Genomic DNA, 26,170 nt, shown 5'->3' with positions numbered 1-26,170 from the left:
CCAGGTTTTGAAGTGCACAACAGCTGCTTTGGGAAGTTTTTAAGTGAGGTGACTGAACATTCACCAGTGCCAAAATGAGTGACAGTGCCATGACTGCAAGTACTGTTTTATTTTTCCATTCCATATGCAAGTCCCAGCACAGGGATGTATTTGACAGAGTATCAGTTCAGTTAGGGCTCCAAAAGTATCATTTTTAACAGAAAAGAGTCTATCTGGAAGTCACCCTGGCTAAGGGAGAGCTGCAAGTTCACACCAGTGGTCACCTGGGTGTAGAGGTCACCCACAGACTGCCCAGCTGAGAACTGCCCCAACTGCCTGTATTTTGGGAAGTGTTCCCAACACTCTCCATGGGGGGTGGAACAGAAAGCCCCAGGAGGGTCACTCTGGCACAAGTGTCTGTATTCTGGGGGGACAGGGAGCTTCAGCAGTGCCAGTGTGAGGCAGCAAGAGCCCTCTGAACAGACCTGAACCTCATCAGCATCAACAAAGCCCAGGCTCTACCACAGTAAATCACCAGCCACACAGACATTTCCACAGGGATGCAGGATGGCTTTGAAATACTCTGGGACACTGTTAGGCATTTCAAATGACCACTTAAAAATGGGAGCTCTGTTCATGCCTGAACACAGGAACTGTCACTTTAAAACTCATCCCACAAGTTCTGACAGCAATTAAATGTTTCTGACAGGAACTAAGTGTTCACAGTAACTCCAGATAAAACCAGAACTATGCAGAATGAGATGTCAGCAAAGTGGTTTGGCATTCTGATCCTGAATTGTGCCCAGCACAGGACCTCCATTCCACACTGTCACCTGCTGCATTTCTCTGCTGCCAAAATAACAATCCAGACAAAACACACCAGGAAGAAAAAGGAATCTTGCAGAAAACTGTGGCTGCATTTGTTTTAAATATCATGATGGTTTTCTCTACAAGTTGCTGCATTCTGATGTCTGACACCTCCTCTGCCATAAGTCCACATTTGAAGATGCTGCTCTCTCTGCCCTGTCCCAACACCAATGTCTCTGCTAAGGCTGAAAGATTTCATTCTCTTTGCTGAAGCTCCTCAAACTCTGAAGCTGTTGCCTCTCCAGCAGGATGCTCTGCATCTTCTCTGTAGAAACCCAAACCCCCTCACTGTGTATGGGCTGTTGAACACGGCGAAAAACCAAAAAGCAAAGGGAGTCCTCTCCTCAGCTGGGACAGCTGCTAACGGATCACAGTCAGCAGAGAGGACACCGTGGCCAGGTCAGTTTTAGAAGGATAAAGTACTTTCAGGTTTCCATCCGTGTCCACCACCCGCACCTGCTCCAACACCAGTGGCAGGTTCCCGGGCTCCAAACTCCCTGGTCCACAGAGAGCATCCAGCTCGGTATCCGAGCCTGAGCCTTCCTTGTTCTCCAAGGTAAACCTGTTCAGTTCTGCAGTTTTCTGTTAAAGCAAAATACAGAGAACAAGATCAATTCTGTGGCAGAGAATTAACGAGAGGGAATAACAATACTGCTAAAATACAAATCAACTTCTGTGTTCTTCTCCGTGCACTTGAGCAATGACACATTTGGTAGGAGCCCACCAAGAAGAGACAGGATATTTTCCTGATCTCCCTACCAGGATGAGCGTGTCCATCACATCTTTGCAGATCTGTAAACTGGTATTGCTCGTCACCTCCAGGAACAGGTCACGGGTCTCTTTTCTAATCTGTAAGGGTTTCACAGTTAAAGCAAGTCAGGAGTCAGAGCATCTCACCCACAGCCCTCTGACACATTTCAAACCACAGAACTAAAGGCTTTCACTTAATTTAACCAGGGGTTAAGCACTGCTGTTCTTTTACTCCTGCCCTTCTACAAAGCCTTTGCACAGGTAGGCTGGTGCCTTTGGAACAGATTTCCAGAGGTACAACTCTAACTCCCAGATCCCTCTCAGTCTGACAGTCGAGCACACAAGACACAGGCTGTGAGGGTTTATATCTGGAACACAACTTGTGTGTGTCTTTGTGTTAACTCTCAGCAGAAAGAAACACTGTTTAATTGACTAATGTATTCCCATGAACAGAGAGTACCTTTGTTTTCTCACTATTGGTTATTGGTGGGAAGGAAATCACAGCACCCTCAGCATCCACCAGGCACGGGTAGTTGTCTTTGCCATCCAGCAACTGCAGGTACCTGCCAAAAGAAACAGTGCAGCAAAAAGTGAGTGACAGAGAGCAGCTGGACACAATGGCAGAAAACAGTGACAAAAAGGAATTAGTGTGTGACCTCTGCACGAGCAGTGAACAGCACAGGGCAGAGCCACATGCTCACCTGCTCCTACCTGCAGATCTACCCCATCTCTGAGTCACTTACTTTGCTGAATGTGCACCACATACACTTCTTTATTCTCTGCTTCCCTTCTATTTGCTGTTCTAAATAGATTTGTCACCTCTTGAATAACTCACATGACAATAATTTACTCTGGATGCAGACAGAAACACTGGAAGGGCACTGAGCATCCTCCCTTCCTTCCGGGTTACTCTTCATGCAAAAATTCACTTCAGTGTTTTTCACCTCAACTCCCAAGAGCTCGTGCTGGGTTTGTGAGCCCCATCCCCAGTGCAGTCACCTAAATGTGTGTGAAGAAAACCACAAGTGACCAGGGTACTGACTTGTGCAGCCCAGAGACATTCTGACGCTTCTTCTGCTTCCGCTGCTCCTCAGCCTCCAAATGCAGCTGCCGGAGAAGGTCCTTTGCCTTGATCTCCTTCCGACCCAGGGGCATTATCTGCACCACACAAGAAAACAAACATTTGAATTCAAAACTCCTCTGAGCAAGTCAATAAATAAAACCATACTCCTGTATGTTGTCATTGCCCATGCCTTTTTCAGCCTGGAAATGTACCTTCCACTTCTCAGAGTGCTGTGAGTTTAAAGCTTTGTGTAAGCCACCACACCCACTTGAAATACAGGCTCAGTCACTGGTACTAAACCTGGTACAGCAGGATAGCAAGAAAATCAGTAGAGCTTCTAGAGTGAAGTTTCAGGAATCAGTTTTCTAGGATTTGTGGAGTAAGAAACTACTGCCAAGCCCTACCTTCAGCTCGTCAGGAGGCTGAATGTCGTAAGTCAGAGGAGCTTTGACCAGCTGCAAGTCGTGGGTGGCAATGGTGGCCACTGTGCGCCTCTCACAGATGTCCTCGTGCAGCTTAGTCTAAGCCAAAATAAATCAAAAAGTGATTTATCCCTTCTGGGGTGCAGATTCTTCTATACTTAATGTCTGCAACACTACCAGCCAGGTGAGTATGAAACAGAGCCCTTCCCTTCCCCTGCGAGGTGCCTGTATCTGCACTGCAGCCCAAGCACAAAGGCAGAGAAGCCCAGCAGCACATGAGACATTTCTCAACTGGGAAATCGAGTTTTAAGTCAGAAATCACAAATACTCTGTAACTCGAGAGCAGCTCTCACCTGCCACCTAAGGGACAGGTCTGTGGGTAGGATGCCTCAGTCAGAAGGCTGGGTGTGCAACATGGTTTTAGCACAGATCAGGGAACCTGGAGCCAATCCAGGATATGTCTAACGTGGACACAGGTTTATTTTTAGCTCTCAACAGGTTCCACAGCACCGACAAGCTGCTGTTACAGACACAACACAAACGTGAGCGCATCCATTGCCCTCATGGCAACACCTGAGCTCTAACAGGTCCTTCCCAAAAACCAGTTCTGCTGATTCTGAACTCACGGGGCACATGCTGCTGGCATAGGCCACTCTGCACGGCCACCCCTGGACCCTCCCACCCTACAGATCACAAACTCATCTGCTGGAAGGAGCCTAGAACAGTCTATTTCCAACTCTTGACAGCAACATTCCTGCTGCAAACAAGTACCACGACGGAGCAGCAGTTACCTGCATTGACAGGAACCTCTTGAGAGCATTTCCCGGCTTTAGGTTCACTCCCTTCAGCACACAGCACACGATGAAGGGCCGAACATCTTTGACGCCCGGGCTCACTTTGACCACCAAGGGCGCCGGGTTCTCGGAGACGTGCAGAACCTTCACCAGCAGCCTGCTCGCCTCCTCCACCTCGTCCTGCTCCCCATCCCCACCGTCCTTCTTCTGCTGCTTCTCCCTCTTCTTCTTCCTGACCTCCTCCCTGGCACTCTCGGCCTTCCCCTTCCCGCGGCCCCCGGCCCGCAGGTACTCCAGGATGGCCTTTGTCTGGCACCCGTTGACCATCTTCTCCAGCCGCTTGTCCCTCAGCGGGTTGCCCCTGAAGTTGGCCTCCTTCAGCCGGGGGCAGTCGGCCAGCGCCGAGGGCAGCTCCCGCAGCTGGTTGTTGGCCACGTCCAGGCTCTGGAGGAGACAGAGAGGGACGGTCAGGGCTGGGTGATGGAGAGCCGGGAGTGCGGAGGGAGCCCGGGGCCCGCTCCCACCTTGAGCGCCGGCAGCGCCGCGATGTCCGCGCCCAGCTCCGCCACCTCGTTGTCGGCCGCGTCCAGCCGGCTGAGCAGCGGGAAGGGCGCGCCGGGGCCCGCGGGGGGCAGGAGCCCCCCGGGCAGCGCCCGCAGGCGGTTCCCGGAGAGCAGCAGCTCCTGGAGCTGCGGGGCGGCGCGGGCGAGCCCCGGGCCGAGCTCCCGCAGCCGGTTCCCGCTCAGGTTGAGGCCGCGCAGCTGCGGGAACGCCGGGGCCGCGTCCCCCGCGCCGTCCCCGGCGCCGCCGAGCGCGGCCGGCAGCGCCTCCAGCCCGTTCCCGGACAGGTCGAGCAGGCGGAGCGCGGGCAGGGGCCCGCCCAGCCCCTCGCCCAGCCCGGCCGGGCCCAGCGCGTTCTGCCGCAGCACCAGCGTGTGCAGCGCGGGCAGCGCGGCCGCCACGCCCGGGCCGAGCTCCCGCAGGGCCGCGCAGCCGCTCAGCTCCAGCGACTGCAGCAGCGGCAGCGCCAGCAGCGCCGCCGGCAGCCGCCCCCCGCCCGCCGCCACCCGCTCGGCCACCGCCGCGCCCGGCAGGCACAGCTCCCGCCGCCGCTCCCGCGCCGCCGCCTCCAGCTCCGGCCACGGCCCCGCCGCCGCCATCGCGCCGCGCCCGCCCCGCTCCTCCCAGGGCCGCCCCGGGAGGGCCCCGGCCCGCCCCGCGCCCGCCCCGGCACGGCCCCGCCCGCACCCCCGGCAGTGATTCCATCGCGTCCGTCGCGTTTCCTCGCATCTCCCAGCAACGCCAACAGTTGCTTTGATATGGTTTTTTTTTTATTTATTCGGCACGCGGAATCGGGTTCTCAGACAGGAACCCACTGTCACTAAAGAAAAAATAAAAACGTGTTTGTTAATATGTGTACTCCTAGTGTATGTATAATTATTTATAATACGTATTTGGAGGCGTTAAAGGAACAATTTATACAGATTTTTGAAATCCAAGCACGCTGATCTACCTGGAAAATCCGGAAGCTGGTAGGTAGGTTGGCTGCAGGCAAACTAGAAAACCTGTATTACAAAATCAGCTCTGCATATACAAAACACTACCACAAACTCACTCCATGGGAGCAAAAACCACCAAAACTTCCCCTCATATTACCATATACCACTCACTCCTGTGCCCGCAGTACCAACAAATGCCATCCTGGAAAGCAACAGGCAGAATGTTACAGGCAGGGATGTGAGGACTGCTGCTTTAGTACAAAGCTTCATGCCTTAATATTAACTCTCTTTGAAGCTCTTAAAGTCACACGCTGCAGTCTTTGTATAGTTATTTTAACCGAGGTCTAACTAGAGAAACTCAGTACTTGAGTGTAAAGTGCACTAAAGCAGGCAAAAGGTCTACATTTATTAATTCAAGCTCTTGGGGGCCCAACCAAGATTAGTTTTTCTTTTCTTTGAGGAGCCATTTCTTGGGGATATGGACTTGGAGGGTTTAGTTTAACCCGCCTGCCAAGTGGGCTCATAAGGCACTTGGTGCACAGCGAGAGGCCACATTTACATGTCACCTGCTATGTGGTGGCAAAACACAGGGCAACATCCACAGTGACAGCCAGAGCCAAGGGGGGTGATCCCACCAGGGACTGCGAGAGGCTAAAACAGCCCCACGGAGCCACATGAAAAAGGTGATGCAAGTTGCCCACAATTTTTAAATATTTATGAGCAACCATGTGCCCAGTTATTGAGACAAAGGAAGAAATACTTGTCCTGTCATCTCTTCGAGTATTTTTTGCCAGTGCTTTTATTTGGGCCCCCTCGGGTTGAGGTCTTGCTTCCTATGGAGGGAGATTGGTATTTTGCTCCTGAAGGACCCGGTTTCCTTAAATAGTGGCCACCTACTTTGGCTGTGAAGAGAAAACAGAGATCATTATTGCAAACACATCTAGTCCCAGTATTAAATTTTATCCATCATTTTGACTTTCAGGATCTATTAAGTCTGAATGACTGAAGCAACTAGAAGCTGGCAGGCACTGAGCCCAAGTGCATCCCACACCAGGAGTGGCTGGACTAAATGGTCAGGGTTCCTTTCCTATCTCTAGAAAATATGTCTGGAATTTTAGCTTATCCAGGCAGGATTTAAGTTTCTTCTATGTTTCCAAACTCTTAAGCAGCAGCAAACTAATGACCTGCACCCTCCTTAGCAAGTACAAACAGCAAAGCTGAGGACAGACAGACAGACAGGCCTGTAGGTCCAGTTCAGGACTGGAAAGGGCCCAGTTTAACCACTGTGATTCACTTATGGCAGCTGAAAGGGGCAATTCCATAGTTCAGGAACGTGGTGTAGTTGGGACAGGCAGATATGAGCAAAGCACAGATCAGACAAAGGAGGTGAACTCTGAACATGCAGCTGATTAAAGAACTCCAAAGGGTCTAAATGAGGAAAGAGTTGGATGTTACTGGCCAGGAGTTCTGGTGCTGCAGGCAGTTTGTTTTAACTTCTGTGTTCTGGAAATAAAAGGATTTTCCATGTGCTTCATAAATAAAGACAACTGCTAATAAAACACCTGACTTCAGCATCAATGTCTCTTTGTTGGTAAAGGAGCTGCATAATGATAAATTCTACCTAGTTCCTGGGTCTGGAGTGGAAAGGAAAAGCAGTGCACAGCACTCACTGTTCAGTTCATCCTGTAATTAGGATCAGCTTTACACCCTCTGAATGGACACTAAAAGCTAAATCAGCTCTGGTTTCCTGTGTCAGCATTCAGGAGCTTTCCAGAACGTTCACTGTTCAGCAGATTGTTCTGCTCATGGTCATCCTGTTCTGCAGAAACAAACCCCCTGAACTGATCAATGTATCAAATTGCCAGTTTCCCCAGTCAGCTGAGCTAATGACCCTGTTTGGAATGATTGTTATGGAATGATTCTGGGTATTTGCTCCCCAGCACACTGTACCAGCACAAGAACTACCAGCTCACACAAATGCAAACCACAAGTTGCACAGACACAGCTCACTCCTGGGGATGAAACACTTTCCTTAAGGCAACACAGTAAAAAGCATAAACATGATTATCATTAACTAATACCTTACCAGGCTGCAACAGAATGGTTTTATTCATCGGGGATATCCTCCGCTGGTTCATTTTACAGCCATCTTGGTCCATCAGGTGAGATTTCCAGGCCTAAAGTCCATTAGAAAGAAGTGATAGTAAAACACAAAAAAAATTAGCCAGTGATTTACCTGGTCACATGGGGAAAATGAGAGCTGTGCACAGACTTTATGGCAACAGTATTTTAATCTGCTCACTCAAAGTGTGAGCACCTTGTGACTTACTATGAAATAGAAATTAATACACCCATTATTTTAATATATCTTAAAAGGCACATCACATTAAAACAATCACCCTACAAAATCAGCCCAACGTGGAGGGCAGGCTCACCTCCTCTCCAGGGGGAAAGTTCTCATGGCACAGTGGGCAATGGTTTGCCACATTTTCTGGTTTGGCAGCTGAAATTGTTAGAAAAATAATGTAAGAATTGCAAAGACAGGCTAATCTCAAATACAACAGGAGAACTTGCATAGCAAAGAGCATAAAACTATGTCATGGCTAACCCATCTCCTGCCCCATTATCATTAACTGCTCTCAAAGAAGTCCCAAGTTTAATCATCTCCATCAAAACCAGATCAAAAAGAATCAGAGAATCACAGAATGGCCTAGACTGGAAAGGACCTTCAATATCATCCAGTTTCTCCCTGTCCTGTCACTCCAGGCCCTTTTAAACAGCCTCTCTCCATCTTTCTCGTCAGCTCCCTTCAAGTACTGGAGGCCACAACAGGTCACCCCCGAGCATTCTCCTCTCCAGGCTGAACAATCCCAATTCTCTCAGCCTTTCCCCATAGCAGAGGTGCCCCACCCCTGTAATCAACTTGGTGTCCCTCCTCTGGACTCACTTCAGCAGATCCAGTGCTTTTACTCAGGTAAACTCAGGCATTTACCCCTAATCTGTTCCCTCCTGAGGATTTAGTTAGATCCCTAAATCCATTTTTCCTCAGATTCCTAAATCTGAAATAGAAGCATCCTGACTTGCCAGAGGTCCCCAGTATTTGGAGGTCTGAACCTTTGAAGTTCCCCCTTCCTGTCTGGAGCTACTCACGATTGCAAATCCTGCTCTTCACGTGTTTGGGCAGCTCCTCCTTGGGCAGGGCCTCGCTGCAGCGCTGGCACTTCCCAAAGCTGTCCCTTTTGTCACAATCAGTCAGCAGGTGATCTGTCAGGCTCGAGATCTCCACCATCTGCAACACAGCCAGGGCCACCCAGGGAGGTTTGTGCTAAGTAGGGGGTGGGATTCAACAACCTGCTTACAAGATTTTTGGAAGGTAAGACTCACCTTCCAAAATGACAAGGGGAAAATGCAATTTAGTTCAGTTATTAATGCATATTCTAAATGCTGCTCTTTTCTGCAAGCACTACCCAAATCACACAGGTGCGTTCAGAATTCACCTGCCTCAGTGTTAAACATCTTCTAGTGCCTCAAAACCAGAATAACAACAGCCAATGTCTTCAGTAGCTCTGAAAAGTTCAGTCTGACCTGTTTGCAGTGCTCGCATCGGGTTAGCATGGGGCAGTGCTTCCAGTAATGCAGATCCAACCCCTCCTCTGTGAAGGATTCATCCCTTTCACCACAAAAAATACACAAGCTGGGGAAAAAAAATACAAACATCAGTGACATCAGAGTGAAATGGATGAACCCTGTTCCTTCTGCTCAAAGTTGTTCTGAAAAACAGCCACCATCCTGAACACAACACCTTTTCCCCATGTGGTGCTGACCTTAGCATGGGGCAGGTACTGGGATGTAATTTATGGTCAGTACCACTATAAAGGGTTTGTTCATATAGAAACATTAGTTCCACTAGAGCCCTGCCAACAGCTCACTGAAACTGGCTTTCCTGGCTCCAGAATTTCCAAGTGCTTCCTCTGTGACCTCCCCTACAACCAGGAAAGCTACACTGTATTTTTCCCTTATTTCACACAGGCACCTGAACATTGAACTGTGGCCATTTCTTATCCCACAAGCAACTCCTCAGAAAACAAGTTCAAGGTCACACTATCCAAGAACTTAAAAAAAAAAACAACAGCTGGGATTGCTTGGTGATAATTCCCAATCTGTTAGAAGAGATTTTAGTGGCTACTGTCTCACTGCTGAAGGTATTAGCTTTGATCTACTGCAGAAATATTATTACTGTTATTAGCTCACAGGTGACACCAAGTGCTTAAGGTGATTAGAGACTGCTCATCTCACTTACTTATCCAGGTAATTTGCAACTGAGGAAAGATCCTCTGGAATCTCTGCTGCTGCAGCCTGGGGGCTTTCGTATACCTGGTAATCTAGAAGGAGACACCTATTAAACCAAGATCACATTTTAACTCATCTACAGTTCTTAACACTATGTGAAACTACCTACCTTGTTTATTTGGTTTCTGAAAATCAGATTCTTCCTCCTAAAGAGCAAAGAAATTCTAGATCAGAAATTTGATAAATGGCTGTGATGACTTCCAGGGAGAAAGGAAACACATTATATTCTAATTTTTCTCTGTAATTTAAAGTTTAGAAGCAGAACCAAAGCACTAAAATGTTTGTGCTTCTGGTCCTCGGGAAAATCTCTCAAGTATGAAGGTTTTATGTTATATTAAAGAATCCAAATTTTATACTGTGTTAGGAGAAACAACACCCCAGATTTTATAATGGACTGCTGAAGAGGAAAGTTACCCTGTGTATGTCTGGAGTCTCTCTCTTTTAAGTATAATGAGACAATGCCAATGTTCATTATCTAAGCCCATGATACCTGAGCAACAAAAGATTAAAAAGAATAAAAATTAAAACCAAACCACCCTCACCTCTTCACCTTGAACCTCTGCCTGTATCTCCTTTAGAGCTGCCAGCTGATCTTGCAGAACTTCTATTTCTTCATTCTTCTGTTTCTCTGCTTCTTCTGTCACTGCCTTTCTCTGTGCAGGAAATCCTCTGTCAGTTCCAAAAGCCTTGGAACCACCCATCATACAGAACACATTGCAGAACACATCAGCACAGAACAAATGGCCAGTGCAGAACTGGAAACTTCCTGCTCAGTTAAGTGGTCTGATGCAGTGACACCTCCCTCCTCCCAAATTCAGAAAGGAACACCCAGCAGAGCCTTTCTGCTCACTGTTCCCAAGGCCTGCCAGCAGAAAACAGTATTTGTGCATTTTCCAGACTGCTCGTGCACTATTTCAGCAGGACCATCTCTGTACTCCTTGCTGGCTTTATTCCCAAGAGCGAGTACAGGGAAAACAGTGACCCTTCTACACCGAGGAACGTTCACCGCTCTGCTGTCTGTGCTGTGAAATCGGGATGCCACTCAGCTGAATGCCACGTGTGAAGTGGCCACTCTGTCCTCCCTCTCATGACATACCCTCACCTCAGGCTCAGAAAGCTTCCCGTCGATCTTGGCGAAGCCCTCGAAGAGTGTTCTGTAGCGCACGGTCCTGCGGGCGCTGGCGTCGTCGGGGGGCAGATAGTCCAGCACGGCCGCCCGGTGCTGCCGGTACATGTCGAAGATGATCCGCAGCACCACGTCCCGCACCTCGTGGGCCCTGTGCTCCAGAGCTCCCGTGGCAAACTGAAAACAAAAACAAACAATAATGAAGAACTGTGTCTCTCTTTTCTCACGTTCTTAAGGACTCGTTTATGAGTCCAAAATGATTGTTTCCCTGCAGCAGGAGGAATCTTCCTACAGACAGCTTTTGCAAACACTTTTTGGCCCGTTGATTCTTTTTCCCCCATATTGACATTTTGGTTCATAGATCTATAGAATGGTTGGGGTCAGAAGGGACCTTAAAGCTCAGCTCACTCCAACCCCCTGCCATGGACAGGGACACCTTACACTAGTCCATGTTCCTCCAAGCCCTGTCCAACCTGGCCCTAAATTACCAGCACTGTTTACTGGGGGGGATACACCTCTTCAGGAATTCACTAAGCACTCCAAACCAGCCAGCCAGGCCCCCAGAAAACCATCAGAAAGACCTCCATGTGCTGTAGCCTCAGCCTCTTACCTTCATGACATTGTTGATGGTAAACCCAGAGTTCCCAGTCCCCAGGGCTCTCAAGAGACATTCCACCAATTCCACGTGACTCATCGCCAGGTGTGTTGGGGAGTTTGGTTTTAATGGTTTAAGCAGGTGGACTGGAACAATCTGGAGAGGTTTAACTTCAGTGCACAGTGCCATTTCCTAGGAATAGAGAGTCAGTGTGCAGGCTGGAGCTCAACAAGGACAATTACCTGCTACTCTCATCTCTGCAGGTCACTTGCAACAAAGAACACAAGAGTCACACCCTCCTACACCTGCTGCAGCAGAAATCCCCACACTGTCCCTCATGACAGAGGTGACAAAACATGGCCAGAAAAAATTCTGCAAAGACATTCAATTGGTTCTGCCACTTTGCCTTCCACACATTTACAGCCATAAACTAAAACACAGAAGTTCCACGTCAGCATTAAGAACTCCTCTCCATGGAGGGACTGAACAGGCTGCCCAGGGAGGGCATGGAGTCTCCCTCTCTGGAGACATTCCAAACCCACCTGGATGCGTTCCTGTGTCACCTGCTCCACGTGACCCTGCCTGGGCAGAGGGGTTGGACTGGATGATCTCCAGAGGGCCCTTCCAACCTCAACAATTCTGGGACTCTGTGATAAGCTGTAACCCTTCACAGCAGCCCACCTTGGTCTCACAGCCCAGTCTGACCAGGTGTTGCCCACCTGGGAGCTCCATGATGTGCTCAATCAACTCAAAACCTAATCTGAAGGGAAACACCCACCTGGATGAAGGCAGAAGCCAGAAGGCGAAGACGAGATGAAGAGTCTCCTGTTCTAGAAAGCAAATTTGGAAGGGTTTTTTCCACACAATGAGAAGTCTCTAGCTTCCCTAGTTTATGTTTTGGTATATATTGTGTAATGATCATTTTTAAAAGTTTCAGGGAAGCTTGAAAAACCTAAATCAAAAACAAAAAGGAAAAATTGAGCAAAAACATCACAGAGATCCATGTTTTCAGGCAATACTGTAAAACCTATTGTTAATCTGGAATAACAGTAGCACTCTTAGAAGAAGCTACTTCAGATTAACTCTCTTCCAGAAAACCTGTTGCCAGGGCTTAGGTGAAAGGCTTCAGAAATTGTTTTATGAAGAGTGATAACTCTCGATTTTTTTTCTTTTCTTCTTGTTGAAGGCTTATTTGAAAGCAGTGTCCTTCAGCTAAGTGCAGTCTCTCGAGCTGGAAACTAAGTTATTTCATCACTATACTTCAACTTTAACAAAATAAAAGGCTCAACCTCACTGCACATTTACTGCATCAGCAGATATTCCTCAAGCTCATGGATCAGTCCAGGGCAGTATTTTCCATCTGCTCAATGCCAGACACTGCCCAGTTGTTTTGGAGTTGGGGGGGGTTGTTTTGATTTTGAACTTACTCAACAGTACATTTATAAACTATTTGTTCAAAGTTAGCTTAACATCATGGTTCTTCAATTTTGGCTGCCAGTTCTTCACTGGAGCATCAAACCTATCCCAACTTACAGAAGACACGGTGTCTTTGATGGCTCTCCTCACGAGGAAAACAGCAGCCCTCAGCATGTTCCTTAAATCCTCCTTTGGAGTGTTCACTGACACTTCCATCAGCTTCTTATACACAGCCAGTAATGCGTCTTCCCGATAGGACCAAGTTCTGGAATATGCTCCTGAAACCTGAGCACAGAACAAGTTTATTTCTTAAAAGGTCCATACAGATATTTCAACACATATTCAACATTTACATAGAGAAAGAACCTCAAAAAAAGCTTATGAACTGAAGCATGAAATGCCCAAGTGTTCCCTACAGGAATCTGGCTTTATTAAAAGCACACATTTTGAAATGTGATGAATGAAATGGATTAATAGGTCAGGCTGAAGGAGCCTTTCGAGGCACAGTGAAGGTTTCTCTCCCTATAAAAGACAGTGGCAAGTTATGGGTTTTCTGGGTCCCTACCCTAAAGCAGACAACTGGATCCTGTCTGCTTACCAGCCCATCAGATAATCAAACATACAAGCTACAGCATCATATAAACATTTAAAACAGGCATCCATATACAGCCAAGATCAAATTTTAATCTCAGATTTCTAAATAACAGCTCTGAATATGTAAAAATCCTCTCAACTCAACACAGAGCATGGGTTTATGTTGTTGGTTTTTACCAAAGCTTCTCCAAAAACGTCAACAGCAGGGCCGGCCTCCCTCAGTGCCTTCTCCGTGAGCGGTTCGGGCTCCCCAGTAATGCCAGTCCTTGGGGTATCACCAATGTCCTCTTCAGTCACCTCTGGCTCCAGGTAGGCAACAGCTTCATCCATCTGCTTGCAGATGGCTGGGAGAGGCCTCTCGTCGTAAGGTAAAAATTCAGCCTAACAGAGAGGACAAATCTGTGTTCTGGAAATGCCTCAGATGTGAAGCAGTTTCATCACTAACTGGATTCACCTCAATGCAAATTTCTCACATCAAAGCTGCATCGCTCCACAATTAACTGTGAGAGTAACCACAAGACCTCGTTGCTTGGAAGGCTGGACACCAGGTCCTTTGCTCTGATGGGTTTTGCAGTTGCCAAGGTAACACTACTCACATTTTCCTTGGAGGCTGTGGGCTGAGTCAGAGGAGGAGGAAGGGACTGCTGTGGAACAACGGGCTCAGCAGAAGCGGGATCCACCGACTGCTCTGGCAGCTCAGGCTCTGCCCCCTGGGGCTGTCCCTCAGGTGGGTCTGTGTGCTCAGGAGGGGAGTGCTGGGGGCTCACAGGCCCCAGAGGCCACTCAAGTGGTTTTCGGATCTGAGAAAGGGAAGGAGATTCTGTACAGCAGGGCTAAAAGTGTGCTAAAATCAATTAGTACAGCTACACCTCTGGCTGTCAGCAGGATTCTGTGCTTTCAAGTAAACATCAGACCTGGCTCACAGATGTGTCATCATTACCACCAAATGCAGCTTTATCAAACAATCAGAAAATAATTCTGTGTGGATGCCTGTGGGGAGAGACTACAAAACTTCCCCTCCTAAGAACAACATAAAACTATACATATATAAAACAATCACACCATGTGTGATTGTTTAACCATTCTGTATGGTTAAGCCTTGATGTCAGCCTAGGACTCTTCTACCCCTCCAAAAGACAAGAAAGTATCTTATTCACCTGCACCAAGTAGCCCTGAAATTATGCAAAATATTCAGGATTACAGTGCCATTTGCTTGAGACCTCAACAGTTTAACATAACTTATGGAGAACTAGGCATGTTTATAAAACACCATGTGAGAGTCTTCGGTTGGGGAAATCCACCATCCAAACAAAAAACTGAAAATCTCATGTAAATGTCCTAATAGCTGTGTAGTAACTCCTACTCTTTGAATATTTTTGGTTGCTCTGCCATTTCTATTTAGAATACCCCCCCAAGTTCAGACTGACAGCACCCACCAGCAGCTGTGCATCCAGGAGGTCGTGGAGCTCCAGCTGCTGGTACACCTTCAGCCTGTACTCATCCATTTGCTCCTTCTTCTTCTTGGCAAGATCATAATCCTCCTTCTCCACCGCGTAGCGCTTCTCCACCTCGTACCGGCCGAGCCGCTCCCCCACCTACCATTGGCACAATGAGACACCTTGGAATCACCTTACTGTACACTCCTTGGAATCATCTTACTGTACTTATGTATATATTCCACTATTTCCAGCCAAACTGCTCAATCAAGCTATCTGAATTTAAAATCATTACTTTGGATATACATTGGAAATCATTATGGTTCCACACGACCCTGGTGGGCCACTGGAACACAGCTCCACTTAGGAGACAAAAGATCTCTCATCAACACCTTCTGCAGGTCTGCAATGGCCTGTTTGAGTTTCTTGGCGTGGTCGTAGCGCTCGTGCCGGACGGCTTCCCGCTTCCTCTCATCCAGCCTACGGATTATCTGAGCCACTTCCGGGTCCTGGTACATGTCAAAAGCCAAATCATCCAGAGGGGAAATGGAGTCAGATTTCCTGAAGTCATAAAACGAATAAAATAACCCACAATAAGCCAGGCTGAGGGAATGGCTTCTCTTTCCACTAGCAGGGAATCAACAAAACACAGAGACCAACAACTACTTTAGACTGAGTAGAGGTTTTCCCAGAGTATATGCAAAGAACATCCTTACCCAAGGTAAGTTCCATCTAAGGCAGGATCATCTGATTTAATTCCCAAGTAATGGTCTATCAACTTCTCTCTGGAAGGCTTTGGAAGGAGGCAAAAAAAATCTTAATGCACATTCACCAACATCAGGTGTGTGTTCAGGACAGAAGTTCTCACTTGCCACAATGAACAGCAGTTCTGCAACTCAGAATATTTATGTTTTGGGACATATTGAAACAAGAGAATTTGGAGAGGCTAAAAATGAGATTGTTTCAACTGATTATGTTTTAGTTTTTGTATCCTGTATTTGGCTCAATTTTTGAGAACTTTCTTGTTTCAAGAGAACATTAAAAATAAATCAATACATGGCACCTCTGCCAGAAGAAAGATACATCCCACTGCCCCAGGAACCTGTACCTGAACAGGTGGAGCAGCACCTGAGCAAGAGGACAGGGATGCTTTGCACTTACACTGCTCATGCTGTCATTGCTGTAGTCTGCTGGATCCCCAATGATGTTCACAGCTACCAGGGCAACCTGCAGAGATTCACAGAAAATGGAAATGCACAAACCTGGTCGTGATTCCAAGTCACTTCTAACCTGTTATTTGTAGCTTCTGTTTTAAAACAAGCCAAAATAAATCCTGGAGCTTTCAACCAACATTTCTGGTTTCTACAGATCAAAGCAGCAGATTTCTGTGCTTGTTCTGCACTAGGGAAGTATCGCTTGGATTACCAGGTAAAGACTCTTAACTCACCTGTCCATATATGTTGTATTTATTGACATAATTTTTATGGAAAATCAGCTTCAGGTACTGGCCAACTGCATCCACATACACAGATTTTAACTCCCGTGCTTTGAAGTCAGTCTTCTCATTGTCTGAGAGGGGGACGTACCTGGGAAGGAAAACGTAACAGGTGAGCAGAGGACACGTCCAGACACACAGGTGGTGCTGCTCCTCGGGGTAGGACCTGGTAAGGTTTAAAACTCCCCATAACTGAGGCAACATCTGCAAGGCTGTTCATCTGCAGGTGCCTCTTACACCTGCATCTTCAGCTCTGTCACAGATCCACACAAGTCCAGGGTCTCTCTGCTGCTTTTACAGCATGCCCACACCTCTGGCAACCCATAAGGAGTATTATTTTCCTCTGAAAGTTTTCTGATTCAGACAATAAACCCACTCAGAGCTTTCTGACTCACCCCAGTCTCTGAAACCTCTCCGACTGATACGGAGAGAAGTATTCAGGCAAACTTTCACTGATGTAGAACTCAATTTTGCTGGAAATCATGTACTGGTGAGCAAGCAGCTGCAGCTTCCGTATCCGACACCTCTCCACCAACTGCAGGATGATCTCCTGGGGATACTGACAGAGCCTGGAACAGACAGTTTCTAAATGAAATCATCCTTTTATAGAGGACTTCACTTCCAGCTTGAGCAACATTCAATTATGAAACTTTCACATTATTTATTGTTTAAACAAACATTACAAATATTGTAAAAAGAACCCCAAAAGCAGAGTGGAAACACTTTTCCCTTGCCTTTAGGGCACATATGTGTATGTTCAAGTGCCCCACACCTGTCTAGAGGACGTGCTGAGACAGCCAGGTTTTTCACACTAAGCCAAAGCAGTTGCAAGCTCCAAGTCTGCCAAGAACAAAAGCACTTTTCCCTTTTCCAGGACATTATTTAAATGCAACGTGGTGCCTTTAGGTGGCAACCAAGGTGCTTTTTTCCCCCCTCAGGATGAGGATTCCATGGGACTAAAGTAACTTTTTTGTTTCATCAGCTTGGTCTGGGGTCCTGCAAACCACTCTTGGCCATGCCTGGCAGAGCTCCCACTCGCCCTAAACTCGGTTCTTCAGCACATCAGAGCTCCAGGACCACGCACAGGCAGTACCTGGGCGAGCGCCACCCGTTCACCGTCGGCGCGTGAACCATCAGCTCCCGGGCGCTGAACCCGTCCTCGTGTCCCGACGAGCTGACCACGGTGAAACCGATCTTGTGCGGCATCCTGAGGAGCTGAGCTGGTCACAGCCACGGCCTTCAAGCTTAAACTCATCCCTGGAAGGACGATAAAAGACCGCTGAGAGACTACAGTCAAAGAATTAAATCCTGTGGTCTCGTCAAGTCAGTAGATGATGACCACAAATCTAAGCTTTCTTTAATTATCATTGGCATGATAAAACACACCATGTTCTTTTGGTGTGGGCTTGATTACTGCTGAGCAAAACGAGGGTTTAGCTCACTTGCAGAGCAGTTTGCCAGTAGTAGTTTGCTGAGCCAAGATGGAGCTTGAAACTAAGAGTTCCAAACACACACAGGAGCGACCTGCACCATCCTCTGTGTGCTCGAGCCACAGGAACAGACAAAAAACGAAGCGCAGGGTCAGTTTAGCCCCTTTTCCCAGCCACGGGGACGGCACAGGGTGGGGGCACAGGACAAGCACCGGGGCCGCCGCTGCCCACCCCGGGCCGTGCCGCTGTTACGGCCCCAAAGCCCTCCCTCCCTCCTCCCGCCGCTCGGCCCCGCAGGCCCGGAGGGGCCACGGCAGCGCCGGCCCCGGGGAGCGGGGGGCCAAAGCACGGAGCCGCGGCCAAAGCACGGGGGGCCGTGCGGGGGCTCGGGGGTTCCCGGGCCGGGGGAGCGGAGCGGGGGCGGACGGGCCGGGGGAGCGGAGCGGGGACGGACGGGCCGGGCCCACCTGGCTCAGCGCGGCCATCGCCGCTCTCATGGCAACGCGGCCCCGCCGCGCACGCGCCACCGCCCCGCCCGGGGCGCCTGCGCGGGGCGGGCCCGGCCCCGGGACGGGGATCGGGATCGGGATCGGGATCGGGATCGGGATCGGGGGAGCGGCACCGGGCGGGCCATGGCGGAGCCGCCGCGGCCCTTCCGCCTGCGCGGGGCCGGCGGCCCGCAGAAGTTCGGGGTGGCGGCCGGGAGCCTGCGCGGGCTGCTGAGGAAGGGCTGCCGCCTGCTGCAGGTGCCGGGCGGGCCGGGGGCGGCCGGGGGCTGCCGGGGGCCCGCCCGCCGCTCACCCGCCCCCGGGGCAGGTTCCCTTGGCAGGCAGCCGCCTGTGCCTGTACGAGGACGGCACGGAGCTGACCGAGAGCTACTTCCGCGCGCTGCCGCCGCAGACGGAGCTGGTGCTGCTGGGCCCCGGGCAGAGCTGGCGGGGATGTGAGTGCGGGGCCGGGCGGGGTCCCCGGGGGCAGAGCTGGCGGGGATGTGAGTGCGGGGCCGGGCGGGGTCCCCGGGGGCAGAGCTGGCGGGGATGTGAGTGCGGGGCCGGGCGGGGTCCCCGGGGGCAGAGCTGGCGGGGATGTGAGTCCGGGGCCGGGTGCTTGGCTCAGCCGGTGCCGCCCCACCCGCCCCAGGTGCCAGCGACATCGAGCGGCTCCTGTCCGCGCTCTGCAGCCAGCGGGATGCTCTGGTGGAGGCCGCGAGGAAGCTGCTGACGGACGAGCGGGCTCCCCGTAGGCAGAAGCTGCTGGCGGATCTCATCCACAACCTAAGCGAAAACATCCTGGCCGAGGACAAGGAGGATGACAAGAAGTGGTTTGAAGGTGTGTCTGTGGCCACAGGGAGCTGCTGAGGGACCCCCGGGTCTTGCTCTGCTCAAAGTCATTTCTGTCAGTTTTACTGCTCTTAAAGAAGAATTGTTTAAAAGTTTGGGAGCGCTTCTGGCTGGTGGGATAAGGTACCTGGTCAGGGGACTATTTATCCCTTCCAGTAGCACGTGTCTTTAGGTTTCTTTAAAATATGTGCATATTTATTATCACAAAATGGTAAAGACAGTGTTTCCTATTGGTCTGTCCAAGATTTTTTCCCCATTACTCTAGATCTGCATTTATGATCTTTTAATGATTTGTTAGTAGTGTATCAGTAACTAGCACAGCTCAGTCAGCTAACCTTGCTTTATGTTATCTTTGCAAGGTCCCTCTCCCATTCCCAAGTCATTGCTGCAGTTCTTCCCAAACGATTCTGTTCTCCTTTCACAATCTCTTAGTGTTCCACATATGCACGTTAACAGGAAATATTTAACAACCACAGTACCAGCCACTGCTCTCCCAGCAGATGCTGGTGTGGGGTCCCTTTCAGTGCTAAGGGCAGGGTAGTCCTGAACCAGTGAAATAAAAACAGGAAAGAAAAAAACCCTGTGCATCCCGAGCTAGTGAAAAGCCGGGATGGACGCCCAGCAGGGCAGGAGCTGTGCTGAGGTACAAAGCAATGTCGCTCCCTCCAGGGCTGGAGTCTCGGTTCAAGAACAAATCCAGCTACATGAGGCACAGCTGTGAGAGCAGAATGCGGGGCTACATGAGAGAGGTAAAAGTTTCCGTGGAAGTAACTTATTGTCAACAGTAATCCTGTGGCCACATGAATTTTTAAAAAACACTTTTACAGTGCAACATTGTGATTGTAGAACAGAGCCTGAGGCTGCCACAGGAACCGAGGAGTGACTGTTGGGTTTCCCCCATAGGTTAGTGGTTTTATTTCAAACGTTCATCCTGCAGCAAGAGACGCCTACAGAGGGGTAATGGACCTGATGGCAGAGAAACTGAAATCTGTGAAGTATAACGGGTGCTACTTTGACAGAAGGGAGGAGGAGGAGGCAGCACGTCTGTGCACTGCAGAGGGGTGGTTCTCCTGTCAGGTATGTGCAGCCCTTCCCAAAGCAGAGTCATACAATCATGGAATGGTTTGGGTTAGAAGGGACCTTAAAGATCATCTCATTCCACCCCTGGCCATGGGTGACAAGTGTGACACCTTTCACTGCAGCCCTCTGGTTTCACAGGGACCTTTTGATAGAGACGACTGCCCGTGCAAGCATTCCATCAACCCCTACAGCAACAGGGAGAGCAGGATCCTCTTCAGCACCTGGAATCTCGATCACGTGTATGTACAAAGTGTTAGTCCAGACTTACCTGATTCATGCCTTTCTGCTCCATCAGGAATGGTTTAGCCTTAGTCTTTACCCCCCTGCTCTGCTACGAATATTTTGTGAGAAAAGGTGCTGGGATGCTGCAGCTGTGCTGAGAACAACACCCCGAAGACAGATGATCATCCTGTCTCTCATTCGCTGCTTTGCTCCTGTGCAGATTTTCTTTGTATGGAAGCAAACCCCTCCTCACTGTGTTATCTCTGTCAATTCACTCTGGCAAAACCCCTCAGACCTATTTTAAACGTGCATGTGATGCAAACAGGATTTGCTAAACTAATTTCCTTGGGGGAAAAAAATCTTAAACCTAGTTATGGAGAAAGAATTCCAATTCTGCCTGGCTCTGAAAGAAAGATGCAGGCTTGATTACTCTGAAAAAACTCCTGATGGCAATATTGTTTTCTCTTTTGTGTCCCCAAGAATTGAGAAGAAACGTGCTGTTGTCCCAGAACTGGCAGAAGCTGTCAAAACACGCGACGGAAGAGAAGTGAACTGGGAATATTTCTATCAGCTGCTGTTTACCCTGGATAATTTAAAACTCGTACATATTGCTTGCCATAAGAAAACCACTCATAACCTCAGCTGTGACAAAACCAAAATTTACAGAAAAAGGAAGCAAAACCATGAGATTTCCTAGTGCTGTCTCTGGAAGGGACCTGCTACTTTTTGCAATCATGTCAGTGCTGTTGTTTTTAAATAGCTCCAGTTTCTTAAACAAGAACTGTTAAGAGTGCCTGGCACGGGACTGGCTGAGGAACACAACCACAGCTCACAAAGCACACGCTGATGCTCCCTCGCCTTCCCACTCCCTGTGAGCCTCCCTCAGCTCACACTGTGCTAAGGGTGTTAAAATCCAGCTGTGAGGTACAAAATGAGCCAGAGGCTGACACTGTTCCCACCCTACCATCTCTTTCTTGCCATGACCAGTGTCGGCACAAAACTTGCAGTACACAGAAAGGAAACCTGGACAAAACATTTCTCACAAACTAATCAGGGGGGGCTCGTACATTCCTGTTCTCTATAAGCCAAACAAGGAATGATTTAGGATCAGTGTTTTGCTCTGTGCCTTTTGCAGGTAGGAGGGAGTGTATTCCAGGAATGGCAAAAGTGATTCAGCAGCAGAGCTGCCACCTCACCTGTGCCAACCTCCTGCCTTCATCCCTGACCACTCCTTTGCTGTTCCTTCAGAAGAGCAAGGCCATGGCATAGCTTTGCTTTTCCCACCTTTGTTTGCCACCTCCCCATTGATTCCCTCTTCTTTTGAACATTTTCTGCCTTTTCAGCTTAAGTTTGCTTGAAGCACCACCAGCAGTGACATCTATAACAATCAAGTTTACAATAATCATGTTTACCTGGTGCTGTAGAGAATATTGATGGGTTAAAATACTTCCTACCTCAGGCAATAAAACACAAATAGATGGATTTTTACTTGATTTTTTTTTTAAATACCAGCTGATAGCAAGTGAACTTTTAGGGACTGTTGCTGTAAACAGTGTGAATTTTTTCAAATAAAAAAAATGACCCCTTATCTGTGTTTGTGAATATGTGGAGGTGCAGGAGTGGTTCATCAGGTATGATAGAGCATTACAGTCTGAGCACAGGGAGACATGTTTATGGAGCACCAGCTCCCTCCTGCTCTGTAAATAACCCAGAAAAGCTCTATCTCCCCCCATATTGATGCTCCTGCATGGAGCTCCTGCTCCACATGGAATTGTACAGAGATGGTATTTCTGCATGAGCCCCGACTTACTGGGTCTTGGAAGCTTTGCTGGAGAGAGCAGTGATTTACTTAACACACTCAATCCCCTCCCAAACATTTCAGCCTGAAAAGTAAGGAGGTGCATTTTAAACACAGGATTTCTAACTCCACTGCACAGAATTCATCCATCCAGCTTGCTTTCCTGCACTGTTTGACACTGGGGAGGGCAGCACAGCCAGGATCCTGGTGACAAACCCAGTGTCACCTGTGTGGTACACTGTAAATCCCCATTTTGCAGAGTGAAATGAATGTCTGTGTGTGAAACCCTGCTTGCTAGAAAGAGCTAGCAGCAAACACAGCACTGAAGGAAAGCTGCTGCAAGATGGAGCTGGGCTGGAACCATGAATATGCAATTAAAAATCTGGATTTTTCCATGCTACAGAATTAGAGTGAAAAGAAATATCGTTGACAGAAACAATGCATCAGCTGGAGTGGAAATGGGACTGCATTACCATGCCATGCATATACAATTTGTTTGCCTCACAACTTTTGAATGTTTAACAGGCTCTAGCTGTAGAAATTAATATTTATTTAAACCATCTGCTGATAACATTTTTCCTCTATTTTTAGAAACACAGAAGGAACTATAACAATAAATAACTGGAAGCTTATTGCATAATCACACTTTCAAAGAAATACTCCAACAAATACTGGGTGAATTAACAGTTCCTGGAATTAGCTGAGGTTGCTTCTTACTTTTCAAACATGCAGGGGGGGCTGCCCCACATCTTAGCAATCCATACTTGTTCCTCTGCCCATCAAATCCTCCTTTATATCCACCAAAGCATTTGTTTACAAAATCCCTGCTGAAAATCAGTCTAAAATCCTTAATGAGCTGCAGCACAGCTCAAAGAACAACTTTTCCAGCAGCGGGTGGAGGGGGAGGCAGCAACACAGGGTGGGTGTGTGGGGAGCTGACGTGCAGTAAAAACGTGCTGAACTCCCAGAGATGAACACACTGAACTCACACTGACACCCTGCATTGCATTTTGGCAGCAGAACTGATTTGCAGAGGTTTAATTGGTCCTGGTTTAGGTGTAAACAACCCACACAACCTACACAAGAGACCCTTGTCCCTCTGTACCAGGGAGTCAACTGGCTCCTTTACTACCTGGGTGCCAGAGACATCACAGAATTAAAAGAAGGTTGTTTTAGCATCTTTTCCTTGACTATTTCGAAAAAAGGGAGTGAAACCAAATATTCCCTCTAGATTGAGGCTCAAATTTATAAAAAAAACCCCTGAGAATTTCTATTTTCCCTGAGGTTTTTTTCCTAAACATTAATGGTAAAGTGCTAAATTACAATATCTCTTTCCAAATAACAGTCTTTGCCCCAGATAACTGTAGGAATACTGTATCTGCCAATTCCAGCAACACAAATTCTCCCAGTTCTCTCCCTGAGAAAAGGCAAACACAGACACCTTATGTTACTGACAGAACCATTGCTATGTGGTTGCAAAGAAAAAGAAGAAAGGTTTAATTTGTTTACAGTTTGTTGTTAGACAACATCCTCTTCCTCCTCATCATCTTCCTTTGCAAAGAAATGAAGGTTCCTGACTTCTCTCCTGCTCATCGTTGTGCTTGGGAGTGCAACTGCTGGGAGATCCTGGAGGAAACATAAAATCATTAAGGAGAAGTCCAATGCAGGGGGGTGGAACTGGATGATATTTCAGGTCCCTGCCATTTTATGATTCTATTAAGAATCAAGGACCAGTAAAAAACTATTTTGACATCAGTGCTGCGTCACCATAATACAGCTGTGAAGGTCTTTATCAGAAAAAAATATCTCTTATGGAACTGGACTAAAAAATCTAAATAAGAAATATTTTACACCTAAAATTACTTTGGCTGGGCAAGTAATTTCATCTCTGATTGAGACAGTTCTATCAGGGGGACAGCGATATAACTCCAGATGTCCAACAATCTGGTCAAGTTTGCCAACAATTTTGAGGCAGATTTAAAGTGGAGCAGAGCCGAGTCTGAAGCACCACCACACTCATCACCTTACCGGCTCGAAATCCCCGAAGAAGCGGTGCACGGGCATGGGCTGGTTGCTGTCCTCGTCCGAGAACCCGCTGTGCTCCAGCTGCAGCGGCCTCCTGGGGCGATCGGTGTCCTCGGAGCCGGACTCCTCGGCCAGCACACTGCCACAGCTGCTCTCCTCCTCACCGACCACGGGCCGGGGCACATATCCACCGCTGCCCAGCTTTAATGGGGTGCTGCTCGACCTCGCTGCGCGTGGCTCCAGAGGAACATCGGGCACCTCTGCCTGCTTCCCTTCGATAGTCTCTGGAATGCTTTCACCTTTTTCCTGTTGGATTATATTGGTGTCTCCTGGATCTTCTGAACCTCGATGCCCATCAGACGCTTTTGGCATTTCCCCCAGTGCAGCAAGGTTTCCACTTCCACATGTGAGTCCTTCCAGTTCTGATTTGGGACTGCTTTTTTCCCATTTCATCCTCTTCGAGGGTCGTTCATCAGCTGCTTTGTGTGACGAACACTGTTAGGAAAAAAGACAAGATTCTAAACCTCTCTTGAAATAAAGAAAAATACAACCAGCTTATCTCTTTAGTTGCAAGGCTGGATGGGGAACCGAAGGGCTCCATCACACGAGCAGCACCTCGATCCAAATCTAAGAAAAGTAATGAGCAGAAAGTGCACATGAAGAGAGGAAAACAGGTGCAGGCAGCTCATATAAACCACAACATACAGTCCATCACCAGCAGAAAGCCACTTCTCAGAGCATAAACTTGCACCGTACGAGGTTAATGTCTTATTTTAATGTTCTTATCTTCTTAGGGATGCTGTTGATGGACGGACTGTCATCACCCAGCACGGCGAAGCAGCACAGCACACCCGCTAACAGCCTGCTCTGCGTTTCTGCACAGGCTCAAACAACGAGCCGGGAAGGTGGCGAAGGCGAAGAATTTACTTAAATTCTCCTCGTGATGCTCAGCTTGTAGCAGTTAATAATAAGCTGCAACCGCCACGCTGCGACTGCCCGGCCCCGGGGCCTTCCCCCCACCTCAACCCACCCGGCCCGTCCCTCCTACCGGGCTCGCCGTCTCGGTTTCCTCCCCCGCGGGCTGCGCAGGGTCTGTCGCCGGGGCCCCCTTCACCCCTCGCCCGGGCCGTCGCCGCCGCCGCCGGCGGGCCCGGGCCGGGTCAGCGGGGCCGGGGGGCTCCGAGCGCCGCCCGCCCCTCCCCGCGCCGCCCGCCGCCATCTTGGCAGCGCGCGGGGCCCGCGCTCGCCATCTTGTGGAGCCGCTGGGCTCGCGGGCCCCGCGCGGCGCCGGCACAGGGGCCTGGAACGGCGGGGAGTGGAGTGAGCCCAGAGCAACGGGGCACAGATCACAGGATCGTGGGACAGTCTGGGCTGCAGGGGACCCTGCAGATCATCCAGTCCCACCCCCTGCCATGGGCAGGGACACCTTCCACTAGCCCGGTTGCTCCAAGGCACATCCAGCCTGGTCTTGGACACTTTTAGGGATGTCTAGTCCAAACCTGCTCTGTCAGTTTGAACCCATTCCCTTTGTCCTGTCACTCCAGGCTCTTGGGAATAGTCTTGCTCCATCTTTCCTGTAAATTCCCATCAGGTTCTTCCTGAGTACCCACTACACGAAATCTTCCTCACAGCTGCCGCCTGAGGAGAAACCCAACCCCATCCTGCCACAGAGTTCATAAACCTTTGAGATCTTTTGCTTCCCATCATATCTTCCTCCTGGAGCAGCACTCGCCCCCATCCAGGATGTGGTCAGAGGGTTATTATTCAGATGTGCCTCTCTCTCCTTTCCACAGCCCTCGAGGGAACAAATTATGTCAGTAACTCAAATCCCCCTTTAACTTCAAGGACTCTGACGGTAGCAGATGAATTTCTGTGTAGCAAAGCGCTCA

At 49.0% G+C, this 26,170-nt stretch overlaps 4 protein-coding genes across 5 annotated transcripts; 1 reads left to right on the top strand and 3 right to left on the bottom strand.

Moving 5' to 3' along the window:
* Nucleotides 1-90: 90 nt before the first annotated feature.
* On the bottom strand, nucleotides 91-5,050 carry LRRC47 (leucine rich repeat containing 47). Its single transcript, XM_064678361.1, has 7 exons — nucleotides 4,400-5,050; nucleotides 3,873-4,319; nucleotides 3,064-3,180; nucleotides 2,639-2,754; nucleotides 2,057-2,159; nucleotides 1,606-1,695; nucleotides 91-1,428 (listed from the first exon to the last, which is right to left on the bottom strand). The coding sequence occupies exons 1-7, from the start codon at nucleotides 5,033-5,035 to the stop codon at nucleotides 1,207-1,209; spliced, it is 1,731 nt and encodes a 576-aa protein (XP_064534431.1). The 5' UTR covers nucleotides 5,036-5,050; the 3' UTR covers nucleotides 91-1,206.
* Nucleotides 5,051-5,746: 696 nt separating this feature from the next.
* On the bottom strand, nucleotides 5,747-18,381 carry CEP104 (centrosomal protein 104). 2 transcript variants are annotated; one of them, XM_064678352.1, is made up of 22 exons: nucleotides 18,284-18,381; nucleotides 17,480-17,643; nucleotides 16,782-16,955; nucleotides 16,339-16,477; nucleotides 16,053-16,118; nucleotides 15,608-15,684; nucleotides 15,284-15,452; nucleotides 14,892-15,050; nucleotides 14,052-14,255; nucleotides 13,633-13,836; nucleotides 12,979-13,146; nucleotides 12,224-12,397; nucleotides 11,461-11,637; nucleotides 10,821-11,027; nucleotides 10,267-10,377; nucleotides 9,834-9,870; nucleotides 9,675-9,756; nucleotides 8,960-9,068; nucleotides 8,525-8,663; nucleotides 7,810-7,877; nucleotides 7,461-7,551; nucleotides 5,747-6,276 (listed from the first exon to the last, which is right to left on the bottom strand). In XM_064678352.1, exons 2-22 carry the CDS (start codon nucleotides 17,590-17,592, stop codon nucleotides 6,143-6,145), a joined length of 2,802 nt encoding a protein of 933 aa, XP_064534422.1. In that variant the 5' UTR covers nucleotides 17,593-17,643; nucleotides 18,284-18,381; the 3' UTR covers nucleotides 5,747-6,142. The 2 variants fall into 2 exon arrangements, with proteins under 2 accessions (XP_064534422.1, XP_064534423.1); XM_064678353.1 differs by having other exon boundaries at nucleotides 6,156-6,276; nucleotides 7,456-7,551.
* On the top strand, nucleotides 18,376-22,046 carry DFFB (DNA fragmentation factor subunit beta). Its single transcript, XM_064678366.1, has 7 exons — nucleotides 18,376-18,562; nucleotides 18,633-18,759; nucleotides 18,957-19,145; nucleotides 19,826-19,905; nucleotides 20,060-20,233; nucleotides 20,375-20,475; nucleotides 20,939-22,046. The coding sequence occupies exons 1-7, from the start codon at nucleotides 18,449-18,451 to the stop codon at nucleotides 21,153-21,155; spliced, it is 1,002 nt and encodes a 333-aa protein (XP_064534436.1). The 5' UTR covers nucleotides 18,376-18,448; the 3' UTR covers nucleotides 21,156-22,046.
* Nucleotides 22,047-22,789: 743 nt separating this feature from the next.
* Nucleotides 22,790-25,523, bottom strand: C22H1orf174 (chromosome 22 C1orf174 homolog). The gene is made up of 3 exons (XM_064678370.1): nucleotides 25,330-25,523; nucleotides 24,285-24,776; nucleotides 22,790-23,882 (listed from the first exon to the last, which is right to left on the bottom strand). Exons 1-3 carry the CDS (start codon nucleotides 25,498-25,500, stop codon nucleotides 23,775-23,777), a joined length of 771 nt encoding a protein of 256 aa, XP_064534440.1. The 5' UTR covers nucleotides 25,501-25,523; the 3' UTR covers nucleotides 22,790-23,774.
* Between the last annotated feature and the right edge of the window lie 647 nt (nucleotides 25,524-26,170).

The sequence above is a fragment of the Pseudopipra pipra genome, chromosome 22, assembly GCF_036250125.1.
Source record: "Pseudopipra pipra isolate bDixPip1 chromosome 22, bDixPip1.hap1, whole genome shotgun sequence".
Lineage (NCBI taxonomy): Eukaryota > Metazoa > Chordata > Aves > Passeriformes > Pipridae > Pseudopipra > Pseudopipra pipra.
Note: the sequence above shows the minus strand (reverse complement) of the source record. Positions and strands in the feature narration are given on the sequence as shown.

What these genes read in the sequence shown, in the direction of transcription:
- LRRC47 (XM_064678361.1), bottom strand. Translation starts at nt 5,035, where the DNA reads ATGGCGGCGGCGGGGCCGTGGCCGGAGCTGGAGGCGGCGGCGCGGGAG. An exon ending in AATGTCTCTGGGCTGCACAA is followed by an intron (nt 2,160 to 2,638) that starts GTCAGTACCCTG and finishes TTCTTTTGGCAG; the next exon opens with GTACCTGCAGTTGCTGGATG. An exon ending in CCAATAGTGAGAAAACAAAG is followed by an intron (nt 1,696 to 2,056) that starts GTACTCTCTGTT and finishes AAACCCTTACAG; the next exon opens with ATTAGAAAAGAGACCCGTGA.
- CEP104 (XM_064678352.1), bottom strand. Translation starts at nt 17,592, where the DNA reads ATGCCGCACAAGATCGGTTTCACCGTGGTCAGCTCGTCGGGACACGAG. An exon ending in TCCTGGATGCACAGCTGCTG is followed by an intron (nt 14,256 to 14,891) that starts GTGGGTGCTGTC and finishes TCCCTTTCTCAG; the next exon opens with ATCCGAAAACCACTTGAGTG. An exon ending in ACTTTCCCCCTGGAGAGGAG is followed by an intron (nt 7,552 to 7,809) that starts GTGAGCCTGCCC and finishes AATGGACTTTAG; the next exon opens with GCCTGGAAATCTCACCTGAT.
- DFFB (XM_064678366.1), top strand. Translation starts at nt 18,449, where the DNA reads ATGGCGGAGCCGCCGCGGCCCTTCCGCCTGCGCGGGGCCGGCGGCCCG. An exon ending in AGGGCTGCCGCCTGCTGCAG is followed by an intron (nt 18,563 to 18,632) that starts GTGCCGGGCGGG and finishes CCCCCGGGGCAG; the next exon opens with GTTCCCTTGGCAGGCAGCCG. An exon ending in TGACAAGAAGTGGTTTGAAG is followed by an intron (nt 19,146 to 19,825) that starts GTGTGTCTGTGG and finishes CGCTCCCTCCAG; the next exon opens with GGCTGGAGTCTCGGTTCAAG.
- C22H1orf174 (XM_064678370.1), bottom strand. Translation starts at nt 25,500, where the DNA reads ATGGCGGCGGGCGGCGCGGGGAGGGGCGGGCGGCGCTCGGAGCCCCCC. An exon ending in AAACCGAGACGGCGAGCCCG is followed by an intron (nt 24,777 to 25,329) that starts GTAGGAGGGACG and finishes TTTTCCTAACAG; the next exon opens with TGTTCGTCACACAAAGCAGC. An exon ending in TCTTCGGGGATTTCGAGCCG is followed by an intron (nt 23,883 to 24,284) that starts GTAAGGTGATGA and finishes TGTTTCCTCCAG; the next exon opens with GATCTCCCAGCAGTTGCACT.